Source organism: Dermochelys coriacea, chromosome 1, assembly GCF_009764565.3.
Source record: "Dermochelys coriacea isolate rDerCor1 chromosome 1, rDerCor1.pri.v4, whole genome shotgun sequence".
Classification (NCBI taxonomy): Eukaryota; Metazoa; Chordata; order Testudines; family Dermochelyidae; genus Dermochelys; species Dermochelys coriacea.
Window position 1 is genome coordinate 200,144,037 of NC_050068.2, and position 19,832 is coordinate 200,163,868.

The 19,832-nt window shown below is 46.4% G+C and overlaps 1 protein-coding gene across 1 annotated transcript in view; it reads right to left on the reverse strand.

Moving 5' to 3' along the window:
- The window catches only part of LOC119852838 (coagulation factor V-like), a 78,883-nt gene that overhangs the window by 5,835 nt on the left and 53,216 nt on the right, over nucleotides 1-19,832 (reverse strand). The window contains exons 15-22 of the mRNA XM_038394706.2: nucleotides 18,343-18,579; nucleotides 17,344-17,551; nucleotides 15,152-15,325; nucleotides 8,935-9,051; nucleotides 8,463-8,534; nucleotides 6,688-6,782; nucleotides 3,306-3,461; nucleotides 2,270-2,414 (exon numbers count right to left, since the gene is read on the reverse strand). Coding sequence (XP_038250634.1) covers nucleotides 2,270-2,414; nucleotides 3,306-3,461; nucleotides 6,688-6,782; nucleotides 8,463-8,534; nucleotides 8,935-9,051; nucleotides 15,152-15,325; nucleotides 17,344-17,551; nucleotides 18,343-18,579 — 1,204 coding nt within the window. The remainder of the gene's footprint in view (nucleotides 1-2,269; nucleotides 2,415-3,305; nucleotides 3,462-6,687; nucleotides 6,783-8,462; nucleotides 8,535-8,934; nucleotides 9,052-15,151; nucleotides 15,326-17,343; nucleotides 17,552-18,342; nucleotides 18,580-19,832) is intronic.

Genomic DNA, 19,832 nt, shown 5'->3' on the forward strand with positions numbered 1-19,832 from the left:
AAAAGTTTGAGGAAGTTTTTAACCTAAGCTGATAAGAATAAGCTTAGGGGGTCTTTCATGTGGGTCCCCACATCTGTACCCTAGAGTTCAGAGTGGGGAAGGAACCCTGATAGAGGCAAAAAGGCATCCTTTAAACAGTGGAAGTTAAATCGTAGTGAGGAAAATAGAAAGAAGCATAAACACTGGCAAATGAAGTATAAAAATACAATTAGGAAGGCCAAAAAAGAATTTGAGGAACAGTTAACCAAAGACTCAAAAAGTAATAGCAATTTTTTTTCAAGTACGTCAGAAGCAGAAAGCCTGCTAAACAACCAGTGTGGCCACTGGACAATTGAGGTGCTAAAGGAGCACTCAAGGACAATAAGGCCATTGTGGAAAAACTAAATGAATTCTTTGCATCGGTCATCATGGCTGAGGATGTGAGGGAGATTCCCAAACCTGAGCCATTCTTTTTAGGTGACAGATCGGAGAAACTATCCCAGATTGAGGTATCATTAGAGGAGGTTTTGGAACAAATTGATAAATTAAACAGCATTAAGTCACCAAGACAAGATGGTATTCACCCAAGAGTTCTGAAGGAACTCAAATGTGAAATTGCAGAACTACTAATTGTAGTCTGGAACCTATCATTTAAATCAGCTTCTGTACCAGATGACTGGAGGATAGTTAATGTGATGCCAATTTTTAAAACGGGCTCAAGAGATGATCCCGGCAATTACAGGCCTGTAAACCTGACTTCAGTACTGGGCAAACTGGTTGAAACTATAAGAAAGAACAATATTGTCAAACATATAGTTGAACATATTTTGTTGAGAAAGAGTCAACATGGTTTTGGTAAAGGGCAATCTTGTCTCACCAATCTATTAGAATCCTTTGAGGGGGTCAACAAGCATGTGGACCAAGGGGATCCAGTGGATATAGTGTACTTAGATTTTCAGAAAGCCTTTGACAAGGTCCCTCACCACAGGCTCTTAGGCAAAGTAAGCTGCCACAGGATAAGAGGAAAGGTGCTCTCATAGATTGGTAACTGGTTTAAAGATAAGAAACAAAGGGTAGAAATAAATGGACAGTTTTCAGAATGGAGAGAGGTAAATAGTGGTGTCCCCCAAGGGTCTGTTGTGGGACCAGTACTATTCAACATATTCATAAATGATCTGGAAAAATGGGTAAACAGTGAGGTGGCAAAATTTGCAGATGATACAAAATTACTAAAGATAGTTAAGACCCAGGCAGACTGTGAAGAGCTACAAAAGGATCTCTCAAAACTTGGTGACTGGGCAACAAAATGGCAGATGAAATTTAATGTTGATAAATGCAAAGTAATGCACATTGGAAAACATAATCCCAACTGTGTATATAAAATGATGGGGTCTAAATTAGTGTTACCACTCAAGAAAGAGATCTTGGAGTCCTTGTGAATAGTTCCCTGAAAACATCCACTCAATGTGCAGTGGCAGTCAAAAAAGGGAACAGAATGCTGGGAATAATTAAGAAAGGGATCGAAAATAGGACAGAAAATATCATGTTGCCTCTATATAAATGCATGGTATGCCCACATCTTGAATAATGCATGCAGATGTGGTTGCCCGATCTCAAAAAAGATATATTAGAATTGGAAAAGGTTCAGAAAAGGTCAACAAAAATGATTAGGCGTATGGAACGGTTTCTGTATGAGGAGAGATTAATAAGACTGGGACTTTTCAGCTGGGAAAAGAGACGGCTAAGGGGAGATATGATAGAGGTCTATAAAATCATGACTGATGTAGAGAAAGTAGATAAGGAAGTGTTGTTTACTACTTCTCATAACACAAGAACTAGGGATCACCAAATGAAATTAATAGGCTGCAGGTTTAAAACAAACAAAGGAAGTATTTCTTCACACAATGCACAGTCAACCTGTAGAACTCCTTGCCAGAGGATATTGTGAAGGCCAAGACTATAAGAGGGTTCAAAAAAGAACTAAATAAGTTCATGGAGGATAGGTCCATCGATGGCTATTAGCCAGGATGGGCAGGAATGGTGTCCCTAGCGTCTGTTTGCCAGATGCTGGGAATGAGTGACAGAGGATGGATGATTACCTGTTGATTCCCTCTGGGCACCTGGCACTGGTCACTGTTGGAAGACAGGGTACTGGGCTAGATGGACCTTTGGTCTGACCCAGTAGGGCCATTGTTACGTTCTTAAATCTTAGCCCATAAAAATAAAAAGTTGAACCTCTTTTTCTAAGGTGTAGAGGGGAAAGAAGTACCAGTGAGTTCTCATTGCTCACCTTTGACTTCGCAGCCCAGGAGTTCCATCCGAAGAGTAGGCCTGTTGTAGGAGTCAGTTGGATAGACCCTAATATACCTAGCAATGATAGGTGGATCAATATGGTTGACTTTTATCCCATGGGCATCTGAATTACCTTCAAACAACTAGTAAAACAGAAAAAAGCAATTAAGAATTCACAAAACATAATGATATTAATTAAAAGCAATTGCAAGCTTTGTCCTGCAAACCCTATGTCATGCAATTAAGTCTTTACTTATGCAATTTCAATGAGGCTACTCACATTACAGCAAAACCTAAAAATACATCACCTTTTCTTTGCCTTACTATAGCATCCAGAGGCTAAATCAGGGACCCAGTGTGTTAGGCGCAGTACAGACCCTTATTAGGATATTAATAGACAGACAACTAAGACCAGTAGAAACCTAACATGCTTTAACACCTATCATTCAAACACCATGACACTGTGGGTATTGCTACACTACTGCAGCTACAGCGGCGTGCGGGGCTGTACCACTGTAGTACCATAGTGTTCACCCTTCCTTTGTCACTGGAAGGGGTTTTTCCACAAGTGTAGTTAATTCTCCTCTTCAAGAGGTCCATGGAAGAATTCTGGATCTACAGTGGGGCATAGGCTGACCTAGCTACATTGCACAGGGTGTGATATTTTTCAGAGCCCTGAGCAATGCAGCTAGGTGAATTTAATTTTTAAGTGGAAACCAGGGCTGAGTTGAGCTCCAACTGGCGGGGAGGGATGTTTGGGCATAGCTAGGAGACCCCTGTATTCTCCTTTGTTATACACACCAGGCCAGACTAGTAAAGGGATCTAGGTGTCTCACGATGCAGATAGGCATTTAGTGCCATTTTCCAAACGCCCTTTAGGCACTTAGGTCCTTTGTAATTAGTGGGATTTTCCAATCTGCATCTTCAAATGCCTAAATACCTTTACAAATCTGACCCTGGTGGCAACCTTTGTGTTACTTTCTGCTGAACTGTGTAAAGCCGGGGAGGCTGTGGTGATTAACGAGCAGAGAGACCTTCTGTCCCCCAGTGCTGTTTCCTATAAAGGTGATCCACTTCTTTTTGTCCTTGCTGTAAGTCATAAAGAACTCTTTGACATAAAAGGACTTCGTCAACTGCTTGGCTCCCTGCGTCTGTATCCCTGTGATCAGAACTTCCCTTTGCAGGTCCACCTGTAGAAAACCAAGATACAGAAACTGTAAGAAAAGCTGCACCATGAACCTGATTTCATCCTCTGGCACCTAGGGCATGGTGCCCAGGCCTGCATTTAGGCACTCAGAATGGCACTTCCATGCCCAAGATGGGTAACGGGGTGTCTAAGCGCTGGCGCAAGAGTCCAAATGAGGAGTTGTGTCCTAACCTATTTTATTGATGTGTGTATTTATTTGTAGGCATTTTTGGTGTGCCCACCATCACAGTATCTGGGCACCTGACAAACATTAATGAATCCATCCTCATAGCATCTCTGGGCGAAGCAGTGGAGTGTTACTATTTCCATTGTATAAAGAGTGAGGCACAGAATGAGTAAGGCATACATTTCTAAAGCAGCCTCTGGTTTTGAGCATCCAGTCTGAGATAACCAGGGCTTGTTTCTGGGGGATGTTGAGCCCCCACAACTCCAGCTGAAGCCATCAGGGGCCATGAGTGCTCAGCACCTCTGAAAAATTAGAACCTGGTGTCTCAAGCTGGGCACAGAAGCACCCTCCAAAAAAACCAAGCAACATTTGAAAGTTTTTGCACAAGTCACACAGTGATTGTGTATCAGAGCCAAGGTCTCCTGATTCCCGGGAGTGAGTGGCTTCACCAGAAGACCCTTTCTCCCCCCTTCGGCCTTCTGATGCAGACAGTGAAAAGGTCAGTGATGTTGTTTACTAGTGAAGCTGTGCAGGGAAAGAAAGATGCTCTTTCTGCAGCTGATCAGAAGAAAAAAACCCCACAATTAGTTTAAAGGGAGTTTTCAGCCCCACTTCATCAAGCACAAACAGATCATTTCTCTCTCCAAGTTTTCTTCCCTTACAAAAGAAAAGCAATTCTTTTCATGGATTTCAGGGGGATTTGGAAGGCATCTGTAACCACAGACCCTGGTTTCCACTGAGCAAGTCACATGAGAGCCATTAACTCCTTTACAGCTGCTAGACTGTTTTTGTGTATTTTTAATAAATAATTATGTTGACTATAATCATTTCAAATGTGTTGGGGGGAAGAAAGAAGAGAGGAAAGGTATTGGGCTGATAGCTGGGGGAGAATGAAGTCTTCTATTTATCCACCCAACATGGGGAGTGACAGTGCAAGCTTCCCCCAAGCTAGCCCACCAACAGGCCTCTGCCCAGAGCTGCAGGTGCCATCCTTGGGGTCAGAGGGGTGTTCAGTCTCCATGGCCCATCCAGTCCTTGGTCTCTCTTCTGAGACTCTCAGCAAGGGGGCCAGTTAGCACCAGTTTTGGTGAGAAGGGGTGGGTTTGTGATGTAGACTGAGAACATCAGCTCATTATACACAGGTCTCTGATCAAAGCTCATACTGCTGTGATTTTCTGGCTCCAGCAAAACCAGGCTGTATTCAGACAAGCGAGGTCGCAGAAAAAGCCTGCACATCCTGTTATCTATCTCATGAGCTGTCCAAGTTCCTCCTTTGCAGCAGTTTTAATTGAAAATCCATAATAACCTGCTGCTGCTTATTGAAAGTTTCTCTTTGATCCAGTAAGATGAGCAAAGAGGCAATTTTTAGAGGAGATAGGCTTAGCACAGCTCTGACTGGGTAAGCAAGGAGTCTGGGAGGCTCCCATTTGCCACACTTGGTAAAGCAGCTGCCTAGGGATCACTCATGTCCCATTTAAGAGCATGAGCTGCAGTGACATGCAGGACATACTGTCTGTCAAGCTACAGAGAGCAGATACCACAACAAACAGGCAATTTCTGCAAAATCTTCTAGTGCTACAGCCAGTTCTAAGGAAATACTCAGTGTGGGCCTGATTTTCAAAACAGCTCAGCTACCTGTTAGGCACCGAAATGAAGTGACCAGATACTCAGAAGTACTCCGCACCCAGGAATCTCCACTCTTGAACATCTGGCCAAGTCTTTAGGGGCCTAACAGGTTGCTGAGCTTCTCCAAGAACCTGGCCACTTGTTCTGGGGTCTCTGGAAAGCCACTAGAATCTGAACAGGAAGAGCTTAAAGTACAAAAAACTTGTAATGCATTGATCATCCCCCCCGCTCACCCGCCCCCGCCCCCCCACGCCATATAACAGTTTGTGTAGTGAAGTAGAAAGCAGATGTCTAACCCATGACTAGACTGGAGGATTAGTTGGTCACTCAGCAAGGGGTGAATACATATACACATTGAGAGAAGGGGACAGCAAAAGGACAGACTGTTTATCTACAGTATGATTATACCCAGGACCGGCTCTAAGCACCAGCAAAACAAGCAGGTGCTTGGGGCGGCACATTCCTAGGGCTGGCATTCTGGCGCCGGCCATGCCGCCCCTAGAAAGTGCCCCCGCCACCCCAGCTTGCCTCCGCTCCTCCTGAGCGTGCTCTTTCCTGAGCACGCCACCGCCGCTCCGCTTCTCCCACCCGCCCTCCCTCCTAGGCTTGCCGCACACGAAACAGCTGTTTCACGCAGCAAGCCTGGGAGGGTGGGAGGAGAAGTCGAGCGGCAGCACGCTCGGGGGAGGCGGTGGTGGTGGAGCAGAGGCGAGCTGGGGTGGGGAGTGGTTCCTCTACCCCCCGTTACTTCCTGCGATACCCCGCCACCTTCGCTCACCTCCGCTCTGCCTGCTCCCCTGAACGTGCTGCCTCTCCCCTCGCCTGAGAGGGAAGGGGGAGAAGCGGAGCGGCAGCATGTTCAGGGGAGCAGGTGGAGTGAACGTGAGCTAGGGCAGGGGGTTGCACGGTGGGGAGCCACAGGAAGCAAGTCGGGGGAGGAAATGCAGCACACCCAGGGGAGGAGGCAGGGCTAGGGATTTGGGGAAGGGGTTGGGAAGGGGCGGAGTTGGGACAGAGCTGGTGGCGGGGGGGCACAAAAAAAAGCGGGGGTGGCCAAAAATATTTTTCTTGGGGCGGCAAAAATCCTAGAGCCGGCTCCGATTATACACTGGGCAGCAGCAGGGCAAACTTCCTCGCAATTCCCTCCGACAACAGGTCACGACCCTGACACAATACTGGGGCAGTGGCTCAGCACTCACTTAAAGAGGACAGTCCATCCTACTGAATCACCAGTACCACTTCCTGCAACACCTGAGTTTTCCTTGGCAGCCTCTTTGGGAAGGTCTAGTTATAGTTTGGTCTTGTTTAACACACGAGACCCAAAATATACCCAGCATGTGTGTGGTGATGTAGCTGCAGGCATCAGCTAACCTGTCTGGACCTCACAGTGGGCAAGTATGTATGATACCAACCATACCTGGATCCATGGAAATTCACCTTGCTCCATGTCAGTGCTCCAAGCATTATATTTTCCAGCGTTGTTTAATCTAGCTAATTTAGGTTCCCAGTAGTCTAGGTGGAAAAAAGGAACAAGGATAAAAGATATAACTCAAGGAAAACTAGAAAGCCACCATGTGCATATTTCATTCTTTTTTGGTTTGTCCTGAAGAAAGAGACCCCAGTACAAATACCTGATAAGCTGTAAAGCTGACAAAAGCTTCAGAGACATTGGATGTTATCAGCAAATAAAAATTGATTTATCTTTGAAAACATTATAGTCAGAAAAGTGGCTTTAAAAATAATATAATACCTAGCTCTTATCTAGCACTTTTCATCAGCAGCTTTCAAAGCACTTTATAAAAGGGATCAGTATCATTATTCCCATTTTACAGATGAGGAAAACGGAGGCACAGAGCAGTGAAGTAATTTCCCCAACGTCACCCAGCAGACCAGTGGCAGAACTAGAAATAAAATCCAGGTCTCCTGAGCCCCAGTCCCGTGCTCTAACCATTAGGAAACACTGCCTCCCGTGGCACCCTTTTATTTAACATCCTACTTCCTTTGGCTTTGTCAGCATTAGGAGTTGGAGTCAAGTTAAAACATGCAGCAGCCAGAGCTAAACAGAGTTTGGTTACTAGCGGTGGAGGCAGAGTCAAACCATGTTCTACGTCCACTGTGGAAAGCAACCCCTCCTGAAGGGCACTGTGTTAAAAATCAGTTGTTTCTCTTGTCTGATAGATAAGTCTCAATTGTGTGTGACTTGATTACTTCTGAAGCAAATGCCTTCAGAGGCATCCATCCCTCATAGAGGGCTAAATCCACAGGAAGTTTGAAGTCTCCAAAATAAGCCATTTGTTTCTAATCGCAGGGAGGAAATAGCATCTGAAAAAAAGTACCCACGCATGGGTATATGGAATGTTACCAAACTCTCCATCAAAAGCTCACCTTCGGGATGGGAATAACTGTGAGAAATCAAAGACCCCAACATTGCTTGGAATGTCATTTTGCAGCCTTTTACTCCCTGATAATATTCGTACACTGCACTTCTACATCTCATTTCCCTTAAAAATAGCAATGAATTCTCAATGCCATTTTACAGCTGGAGAAACTGAGGCACTGGGGGAGAAGTGATTGTCCAAGGCCACCCGGCAGGCCAGTGGCAGAGACAGGAATAGAACCCATGTCTCCTGACAACCCTGCCCTGTACATTAGCCAGCAAGTAAAACAGGAGGAGCAGAAAAGCCTGTCTCACTGTCAGAAGACTACAGTGATATGGGCCTGGTCTACACACTTAAGTTTTGCCAGCATAGTTCTGCTGGTGAGAAGTGGGTTGGCGGGGGGAATCACACTTCCTAGCTGACATAGTTATGCTGGCAACCTCCTCCCCGCTCCCCGACCTTCTGTTGGTATAGCTAATGCTGTTCAGGGAGGCAATGTAGTTATCGCATCAGAACTCCTTCTGCCAGCCTAGGCTGCATGTCCACTAGGGTGCTCTGCTGGCATAGCTATGCCAGCCAAGCTCTGCAGCGTACACATGGCCTTGGGCTGCTCAGTCCTCCTCCGACTCCCGGCCTGCAGAACCAGAGAGCTTTCTGAAGTCTGACAGCCTGTTAATTCCTGAAATGATGCCAGAAGACAGTAGCATACGTGAAACACAGAGACGCAGAGAAAATCTACAGTTGCACTGCCTGGTGCCAAGTCATATTACTGAAGACCATGTCTGACCTTCTCAAATAATGTGTTTAAACTCACTTATGTGATGAGAAGCACTGATCTGTGAATCAAGTATAAGTCCATTCATTAGGCCCATTGGTAACTTGCACTCTAGAGAGAACACAAACATGTTTGATTACTGATGAGCTGCATTCCATAACTTATCAGGAAAAAGAGGGTCATTCAGAGTCATGTTTCAGAGTAGCAGCCGTGTTAGTCTGTATTCGCAAAAAGAAAAGGAGTACTTGTGGCACCTTAGAGACTAACAAATTTATTAGAGCATAAGCTTTTGTGAGCTACAGCATCCGATGAAGTGAGCTGTAGCTCACGAAAGCTTATGCTCTAATAAATTTGTTAGTCTCTAAGGTGCCACAAGTACTCATTCAGAGTCATGTTTGAGGAGCTGGCTGGGCCTTTCTGAGGAGGTCACCCTTTGTGCCAACTCCCATAGGGCACATATGGGACTATCACTGTTAAAGAAAAAAAAAATGATCATGATTAGATTCAGTACCTTTCTCTACAACGATAAAGGAGGCCTGCATTCCAGCTTGCTGATATTCCCCCACTTCGGTGTCTAAAAGCCACATGCCAGCTTTTGGTGGTGTCATTTCAATAGTTCGAAATGAGCCTTTAAAAGAGAGAGGAGAAAAACAAATCACAGCTCATCTACTGAAAGGTTAGCAGGAGATTGGCTGACACAGAACAGTGAGGCTGGATAAACCAGGGCCTATCTATCCTGCCCATTTCTGGTGGCTTGGCAAAGTGAGAGTCCAATATCCTGCACCTATTGGAAAGCGTAGTAGATCCACTAACATCATTCTCCTTTTAATAAACAGGTTCTAATTAGAGACATGCGGGAATCAAAAGTTCAGATCTGAATCCAAGCTTCACCGCTTTAAAATTTACCTTTTCACATAACCTTGGATGCAGGCAAATATTTTGTACAATACCGCATACACAGTATGTACTGTGTGATCATGTAGTGAATAACCTAACCTTTTACACTGATTCATGCTGTGGTAACAGTAACTCTGAGGGGCTGATGCTGGCCCCTGCTCCAGCCATGGCTCTGGCAGTGTGTAAGGGTTGTCAAGGAGCCACAAGAGAGCATGCACTAGAAGGGAATTCTCCCCGAGTCACAGCCGTATGCTGCTCCCACCATCCCGACACGTTCTTAAAAACCTCCAGTGGTGGGGATTCCACAAACTCTCTTGGAAGCCTATTTCAAAGCTCAACTACCCTTAGAGTTAGAAAGTTCTTCCTATTGTCTAACCTAAATCTCCCTGGCTGCAGATTAGGCCCATTACTTCTTGTAGGTCCTTCAACGTGAAGGGGCGACCTGCTAACAGTCTTCCAGTATGTTAAGAGCTGTTATAAAGAGGATGGTGACCAGTTGTTCTCCACTGAAGAGTGTTGAAGAAGTACTGGAAGACTGTTAGCAGGTCGCCCCTTCACGTTTCTCTTCTCAAGATTAAACATGTCCAGTTTATTTAACCATTCTTCATAAATCAGGTTTGCTAACCCTTTTATCATTTTTGTTGGTCTCCTTGGGACCGTCTCCATTTTGTCCACATCTTTCCTAAAGTGTGTGCCCAGCATAGGTGCCGGCGTCTAATTTTCCCCAGGGATGCTCAACCCCTGCTCAGCCCCAGGCCCTGCCTCCATCCTCACCCTGCCTCTTCCAACCCCCACTCAACCCCCGCCTCTTTCTGACCCCTCCCCGAGCATGCCCCATTCCCGCTCCTCCCCCTCCCAGCGCCTCCTACACAGCTGTTCTGCAGCGTGCAGGAGGCCCTGGGAGGGAGGGGTAGGAGTTGATCGGCAAGGGCCAGCGGCAGGCGGCAGTAGAGCTTAGCTGCCGGTGTGTGCTAAGCACCCGCTAATTTTTCTCCGTGGATACTCTGGCCCTGGAGCACCCACAGACTCTGCACCTATGGTGCCCAGAGTTGGACACAGTACTCCAGCTGAGGCCTCACCAGTGCCAAGTAGAGCAGGACAATTAATTCCCAGGTCTTACATACAACACTCCTGTCAATAGACCCCAGAATGATATTAAGCCTTTTTAAGGGTCTGCGGAAGACTGTTACGGCCTAGCTAGGGAATTTCTGCTTTCTCGAGCCGAAGGACACAGCTGCTTTGTTATTGTGGGATATAGATAGTTATTGAAAGACATAGCTGCTTTGCATGGCTCTTCGCCAGGTAGCGGAAAGCCCACCTCTTTGGGAAGTACCTAATTCTATATTCATGAGCTGTTTTTGTGTAGTGCTTATTAACGCTGACTGTCTGCCCCTCCGTTGGACTCCGTCGCAGGCAAAGCTCCGGTGTGCTGGGTTCCCTGCCTCCGTGACTGCAACGCTTGGAGTCCCCGTTGCGGGTGGGTCACTAACCTTCAGTAAAGCCAATAACTCACAGCTGTGTGTAAGCCTCGTTTTTCTCAGAGTACTCCTGCCAGGCCTGTGGTACTTCGAGCACCTTGGCCCAGAACATTTGGCGCAGCGAGCGGGGTACTCTGAGAAGCGATGCCGCTTTGGCCGAAGGTAGGGGAAGTGGAGAAGCTGTTGCTGTCCCTACAGCGCATACCAGGATGGCCCCCGACGGAGCGCTGGGGGCCGGTAGCGTGGATTATGGCCGGGTGGGCTGCCCCGGCGGATTGGCCGGAGTTCCAACAGGCTGCAGGGGTCACGCCCGTGCAGCTGGTAGAGGGGTTACAATGGTTGCGAGCAAACCGGCGCTCTGGGGCAGAGAGGCGGGCGATGGGGGAGCTAGGGTGGCTCCTGCTGACTGCCGTCCGGGCCCAAAATAAAAAGGTGCTCCGCTTACAGCGGGACTGGAAGAGAAGACTCAGGAATGCATGGCGCAGGCGGAGGCCCGGGCCGTGGCTCAAGAAGTCATCACCTCCCAGGCGGAGAGAGCCCAGGAGCTGACACGACGCTGCGAAGTGTTGGTTGCTCAGGTAGCGAATAAAAGGCGCCTCAGGCATGGGCGGCAGCTGATCACCATCGCCCAGGTGTGTGCGTGCGGTGGCCGCTGCCCCCTCCCGGGACCCCAAGACTTGGGATGGGAATATTTGGGACTCCTCATCCTCGGACGAGGGGGAGGAGGAGTCCCCTGCTGTGGCTCTGGCATGCCCGGTCCGGGAGTTGCGGGTGCAAGGAGGCGCCCTACAACCAGAAGTTGTCCACACGTTTAAAATGAGTGAGTTGCAGGAAATTGTGAAGACGTTCCGCCAGGAGCCCGGGGAGAGCATCCTGCAGTGGCTCGTGAGTGTCTGGGACAATGCAGGTAACACGGATTTGTTGCTTTCTTATGAATTTCAACAGTTGGGGGTCCTATCGAAAGACTCTCAGGTACGTGCACAATTGGTGAACCCGCCGTGGCCGCAGGCTGGGGGGCAAGAAATCGAAAGCCCCTTGTTGTACCGCTGGCTGGCGGCTGCAGTAGAGGCGGCCTACCCCTCGGTGGAGGAATTGGAAGCACAGGCGTGCCCCTGGAAGGCCATTCCGGAAAGTGTGCAAGCCCTCCGTCAATTGGGAATGGCCTTGGTTGCCTCCACGGGCGGGGAGATGGGGCCAGACAATGTACCGGTGACAAAATCGATTAAAGCCACAATGTTATGCTTGGCCCGATGAGTTAAAACCTTCCCTCCACGCGGTTGTCATGGCAGAGAATGGGCACGTGGGAGACTTGGCAGCCACCCTTATGCGATTGGAGGCTGCCTTGGCGGGCGCTAGGCCAAGAGCCATACGGGCTGCGAAGGCGCAGCAAGGCAGGGGACAGGAGAAAGGGGAGTTGCGGGTACCCCGGAAGACCTTGTGGCTAGATCTCTTGCAGGCTGGTGTCCCTCGCGAGGAAATCAATGGAAAGCCGACGGCGGACTTATATAAGCGGTGGATGCAGCTACCCCCTACCAAACGTAGTGCCGGAGAAAAAGGGGAGAAGAGTGTGGAGCGAACCAAGCCAGTGGAGCCCTCTGCTCCGCCAGCCGAGTGGAATCTGCCGCGCCCATATTGAGGGCATGACAGGTCCTCCATTCCGTGTGTCGCGGCAGCCACACACGGGAGGGAGGCGGGAGACCGATGCCGCTATGTACCCCTAGCAATTCGCTGGCCGAGGGGAGGAGTCCAATACGAGTTGGCGTTGATAGATACGGCCAGCTGGGTATTATACAAGGGCCTCCGGACCTGGATAACTGCGTGGGAGGCGAAGGGTTGGGAACTCGCAGGCTGGCCCCTGTGGGGAACGGCGCTCTGGCAGCAACTCCTGCGCTATGCCTGATGAGCCCCTCTGGCCGTGCGACATGTAGACACCCACACAAAGGCTAAAACCTCCGAGGCCCATTGGAATGCGGCGGCCGATGCAATGGAAGCGAGGGGAGGCCCTGTGTAATCTGTTCCCTTTACCTCCTGTAGGTCTAGAAACCAGCAACCCGAGCGAGACCAAGTGGCACGTATTGGCTAACGTGTGGTGGACGGTACCGCAGCGGGAATCGCAGGCCTCCATAGTCCTCACCACCGGGGAAGGATGGGCATACATACTCCTGGAAGGGGAAGACTATCCCCGCATGGTCTCGCTCTCCCGTTTGTCGTGGCACTCCTTATGAGAATCACCGCTGCAAGAGCTACCACCTCCTCCTGGTGAATACCTGATTGGTGTTAGCCCAAAGTGCTGTTAATACGACGTCGTTTTGCTTACCGCGTACATATGCCATGGGTGCCGTGATGGAGACCTGTTTCATCGGTGTCTGCACAGACCTGACCCTCGTCAAGCACTATTTCTTACTGAAGACAATTGATAAGACTATTACATATACGGATTTGTATGCTTTGGGTCCCGCCCAATACAATGTAGACGCGTCTATATATTCGTTCCGTCTTCTTGCGTCTTCCGTCTTCTTTGTATTTTTTGCTGCCTTTGTGGCCTTGGCCTAGTCTCCCAGTGCGGTGCGCGGTTTCCCCTCCGCATTGTATCCTCATGGTCCTTGACATCGCTCGAGAAAGTGAGGGGAGGAGTGTAAGGGACTGCGGAAGACTTTGTTACGGCCTAACTAGGAAATTTCTGCTTTTTCGAGCCGAAGGACACAGCTGCTTTGTTATTGTGGGATATAGATAGTTATTGAAGGACATAGCTGCTTTGCATGCCTCTTCACCAGGTAGCGGAAAGCCCACCTCTTTGGGAAGTACCTAATTCTATATTCATGAGCTGTATTTGTGTAGTGCTTATTAACGCTGACTGTCTGCCCCTCCGTTGGACTCCGTTGCAGGCAAAGCTCCGGTGTGATGGGTTCCCTGCCTCCGTGACTGCAACGCTTGGCGTCCCCATTGTGGGTGGGTCACTAACCTTCAGTAAAGCCAATAACTCACAGCTGTGTGTAAGCCTCGTTTTTCTCAGAGTACTCCTGCCAGGCCTGTGGTGCTTTGAGTACCTTGGCCCAGAACAGCCTTTTTCACAACTGCATCACATTGTTGACTCATTTTAAAGTTGTGATCCACTATAACCCACAGATCCTTTTCAGCAGTACTACCACCTAGCCAGTTATTCCCCATTTTGTAGCTGTGCATTTCATTTTTCCTTCCGAAGTGAAGTACTTTGCACTTGTCTTTATTGAATTTCATCCTATTGATTTCAGACCAATTCTCCAATTTGTTAAAGTTGTTTTGAATTCTAATCCTGTCCCCCCTCCCACCTTGGTACCACCTGCAAATTTTACAAGTACTCCGTTATCCATGTCATTAATGAAAATATTGACTAGTTCTGGACCCAGGACTGAACCCAGATGGATTCTACTGGATAAGCCCTCCCAGTTTGACAGTGAACCATCAATAACTACTCTTTGAGTACCGTCTTTCAACCTGTTGTGCACCCACCTTACAGTAATTTGCCTAGTTTGGTTATGGCAGTGTCATTTGGGATTGTATGAAAAGCATTTTGATGGCAACAAAAAAAGAGCTCTATTGTGATCATTAACTAGTTATTCATGGGCTCTTTCTTTTCAGTATGAATATTAAGCTCTCTAGCCACAAGTCTCCAAGCACTTTACAAATGGAAATCAGCATTATTGTACTTATTTTGCAAACAGGGGAAACTGAGGGACAGAGCAGGGAAGGAACTTACCCATGTTCACACAACAGGTCAGCGGCAGACTGCCTCCCACCTCTATCTCCCCTATACAAACCTGCTATGCCTGATCAGGACATCAGTCCATGCACTCCAGATCCCATCTCCAACCTTGCCCAGTAACTTACATTTCAGAGGAGGGCAGCCTCCGCTCCAGTCCCACCTCAATGAGGTTGATCAGTGGTTCTGAAACTTTTGCACTGGTGACCCCTTTCACATAGCAAGCCTCTGAGTGCGACCCTCCTTATAAATTAAAAACACTTTTTAATATATTTAACATCATTATAAATGCAGGAGGCAAAGTTGGGTTTGGGGTGGAGACTGACAGCTCACAACCCCCAGGTAATAACTTCGCGACGCCCTGTGGGGTTTGAGAACCCCTGAGGTAGATGATGCTGGGGTTGGGGAAGTCCTTTCCGACCTCACAGGAAATGAACAGTTAGCACCTTGAAACACAAGACTTGATCATCGCTATCTTAATGGGCCCAAGCCAATTTCTGCCTCTGCTGGTCTAATGACACTGAATTTTAGTAGAGTCACTCCAACATTACCAACTGTAGGGTTTAACCTCATAATTATGAGTAGAAATGAGAAGACACTGAGCTGATATGTACCTGGAAGGAGAGGGTAGACACCAAGCTGATGCCCAGAGACTTCTGTGAAGGTCTGACCATGAAAGTGAACCACGTGAATATCTTCTGACCCGCCCATATTCAACAAGTGCCACCGGACCAGTTCATCTTTATACATCCTCAGTCCTTGCAAGTGATATATGATCCCATTAATGGCTGAAAAGGAAAATATTACAAAGGATAAAAGAAACTACAAACACATTCCAGCTGAGAGACAATAAAGATGTCAACTAGAGTTGGACAGAGGATACAGATTGGATCTAGATCCAAATGTCCCCAAAGCCTATAGAGTTTCATATCTGGTGTTCTGGTCCATGCCAATCTCTAGTGTCAACATATAATAATGACATTCTCAGTTAATGAATTAAAATGTCATTGCAAGTGTAGTTGATGGTCATTCAAATAAGCGAGAATGCTTTCTACCTTCCTGGTAGAAACAAAATTAACAAAAGCCCCAGAAACTCTTGAACAGTTAAAGATAGACAGTGTTGAAATTTATCTCTTTGAATGAATCAAACATGACGCCAGCTTGATTCATATTAGGTTTGTGAGCCAAACTAACCCCATAAAGCCTATATTAGGGGGCCTAAATTAAGTTGATTCCTCTTAAAGGGTCATTATCAAGTGGGTGTTGCAGCTCTGAAAATTTTAAGGGAAAAACCTGCAGGGTCCCTGCTAGCAGTGGAAAAAAAAAGGTCTAGAAAATAAGAATCAAGTGATAAGCAATACCCAAATGTCTGCCTGAAACTGCAGACAGCCTAAAGCAATGGCTCTGAGAGGTGTGAACTATCCACTTCATCTGAATAGTGCATTGATTCTGACATGTAAAGGTGATGATTTAAATGTCAACTTTGGTAACAATTTCACTACTGATCATTTTAATGGAAACATCCAGCAAATGTGCTTATTCCAATCCCAAACTGCCTCTCATCTCCTCAGTTGGGGGATTTAATATTAAAATAAACTAACAGAGGTTACTGTGTGGATGGCAATATTCATTATCATATTACATTCAGAAAAACTCCATTTTTCAAATTTAAATGGAATGCCACAGAATTCACAGCCTGCTGCACCTGAATGCCAGAGAACGCAGAGACCAGGCCACAGGATTTAAGCACAGCTTTCTGTAGAATACAGGGGGCTTGAATATAATGAGACAGACTCTATAAATGTCTACAGATCTGGCCACACTTTAAAAACGTGGCTTCCATTTTTACACACGGTCACTTATTCACATGAATAATAGTATTTACTGGCCAAGTTTCCAAAAGAGGTCTCCCATTTAGGCACCTAAATGAAGTGATCAGATTTTCAAAAGAGTGCAGCACCCAACTCCTCTCATTGTTGTGAATGCAGGGAGCTGTTGGGTCCTGAGCTCTTTGGAATAATTGGACACTTCTTTTGGTACCTAAGTGGGAACTGAACTCTTCTGAAGAGCCAGATTCTATTGTGGGTGCCAAGCATGTCTGAAAATCCACCCCCTATGCACAAACTCCCACCTGTGCCAATTAGAGCTGGCTGAAATCAGAATGTTCTGTTTCATGGGGAATTTCAAAATTTTTCTGAAACACAAAAATGTATTTTTGTGGGAAATGTAATTAAAACTGATGCAATTTTGCAACTTTTTGGGGGTAATCAGATCACCATTTTTAATTACATTGAAAACTGTTTCAGTTGAAATTTTCCTACCAGCTCTCCTGCCAAAAAAGCTCTCCTGTGCTAGGCCCGGCTGAAAATTCTCTTGAAACTGCTTTTTAATGGAAATTTTTTTTTTAAATTAAATTCTCACAGAAAGGTCCTGTTTTCCATGGAAAATGTCATGTTGTGTTGAAAAACCAGGATGAACCAGGGAGTTTATGGTTTTCAGCCCAGAACTGAAAACTTCCTGTCCAAAACCTGAAAACTTCAATTTTTTTGGCAAAAAGTTAAAATTTTCTGTGGAAAATTTTAACAAAAACATTTTTTCTGTTTTTGTCAAAATTTTCCAACCAGCACTAGTCTATATGCATATTCAATTTTTATATGCACAAGGAATAGTGTAAAAAAAAAAGTGAATGCAAATGATGTGTGCTTGCAAAGTTGCAAGTGCACCAAGAGAAGCTGGGTTGAGGTCTTTTTAATTCCTCCCTCTTCCCTCCCAACATGGATAACTGACAAAGGGAAAACATTAGTACCATGGAATTTGTGGTATTTTTGCACTGCTGAGGTCTTCTCAGTGTAAGTCCCTTTGGAATTCTTATCAAAGTACCAGCTTTTCTCTTCATCAAAGACCATAAAAAGCAGGACAAACTCTTGGGTATCTACTGGCCTGTTACTTGTACTGAGGGTTCCCTTTCGACAGATCAAGATTGGACCAATCAAGCCTGAGTGAATATCTTTCTCCTGGAAGGCAATAAATACAAATTACAAGTAAAAGTTAGGGTTTCCCCAAATACTTCATTAATAACAATTTGCACATTCACCGGGGCTTTCCTTTGAGGATTTTTCTTTAAAAGTGTTAACATTGGTGCACAGGAATTGCCAGACCGAATCAGACATGAGGCCCATCCAGTTCACCATCCTGACTCCAACAGTGGCCAGTGCCAGATTTTTTTCACGTTTTTTAAATGCCCCTAAATTTATGGTGCCAGTCTCTGATCCCTGTCTAGTTCTGCAATATCCTTTTTGAGATGGGTGGCTATTACCTACAGAAGTAAGACTTAATTAATGAATAAAGGTTGGGTAAAGGTCCCATTTTACAGATGAGGAACCCAGATCCAAGGTGTATTTGCACATCACATTGCAAACATGGGGGCTGGGAGAATCTCTCAGCGATGCTATATTCCTAACTAAGGGCCTGATCCAAAAGTCTACTGAACTCAACAAAAAGACTTTGGATCAGTCCCTACATTTGGGATAAAGGACCTGATTCCCCATTGCCTTGTGTGGTTACTGAACTCTATGCAAAGCGGCTATGAAATGCTACCAAATCAGAATTCTCCATCCACTCATGCCAATGGCAGCATGTTCACTTTGCATCGGCATAAATGATTAGATGAGAAGCAAGAGAGTGGTGAATCAGGCCCAAAAGAATAGGAAGCAGTGCAGAGTGCGGTGAAACCAGTATTTTAGCAACAAGACATAGTAGCCGTTATCCAACAGATTCCAGCACCCTTCTGCTTAGATTTCCTTACCGGGTTTACACCGGAGTAATAGGCCCAGGACCTACAGGCTGCTCCAGGTTGCACAGGTCCAGACCGCTTGGTTGCAAACCATACATAGGTATAGGTGTCATTTGGCTGAACTGCATCATCCTTTTTGAACCAGTCTGGAGACTCATCTTCATAACTGCTTCCCTCAGAGGATTTCTCAAACGATAGCCCATGGGAATGGAGGGAATATGGTCTGGATGCCAGATTTTTAAAATGAACCTAGAAAATATATACAAGCAGATTCTTGATTAGCAGACTTGGGCCTAAACCAAAACCCCAGGCATAAAACACCCATGAATTGTGTAAAGTACAAATACAGGATTCAGATTTGTCTACTGATTATGGGCTAGATTGTGCCTGGTTGGAGGTGGGGAGTGTAACGCCTGACACATCTTTACGGGGTGCAGCAAACTCGACTGTGCACAGCTAGTTTCTACAGTAATACGAGATCCCAGTGTATGTAATTCCCACTGATGTCAATGGGAGTTTCTCTAGTATGCATCTCCTCACCCCAGAGGCGGACTGCCAGGGCAAGGAGCTTGTCTTTTCTCCCTCACTCTGAGGATGAAGTTGCAAGATTAGGATTGGCTTTTGTCTCCCCCTTTTCTTGCTCCTGATTTTTATGTCGCTCATCTGTTCCCTTTGTGTACTAGAGAGCCTGGTCAAAGAAGTTAGAGATAATGAGCAGGTGGCTAATGGTTTGAATGGTGGTCCAGTGAGGCATTTCAGTACCAGGTTGAGGTCTCATGTTGGTGTAGGTCATCGCACATCTGGGTAAACATTTCTGAAACCCTTGAGGAAGCGTTTTGTATTTGGGTGTGCGAAAGTCAAAGTTCCATCGATCTCTCGGTGGAATGCTAAATGGCAGCAAGATGGACTCTGATCGAGCTCATCGTTAAGACAGTGCTTTTCAGCTCCAGTAGGTATTCTAAGATGAATGGTGGTACAGCTGAATCGGTCATCAAGTGTCTTCCTTGACACCAGGTGGAGAACCTCTTCTATTTTTGAAGGTATGTGTTTCTCATAGTCAGTTTCCTGCTGTTTAATAACACGTTTGACTTGTTCTGAGCACATTATTTTGTCATGGTGGAATCATTCAGGAGTCATGCCTGTAGGTGGAATATCTCCAGATTTGGGTGGAGAGTGCGACCGTTGTGTTGAGACAGCAGATCTGACTGGCAAGGGAGAGCTCATGGGGCGTATATCGCCATGCATAACAGGAAAGGATACCATGGCTGCCTGGGCCACGTCAGGACCGTAAGGATAACTTTGGCCCTGTCTGCTCAGATCTTGTGTATCACATGTGATATCTCTGGTATCGGTGGAAACACATACATGAGTTGTGCCTCCCATTTGATGAGGAAGGCATCCCCTAATGACCGTAGTCTCAGTCCTGCTCTTGAGCAGAATATTGCGCTTTTGCGATTCATTGGGGATGCAAACAGATCGATGGTGGGAGTGCCTCATCATTT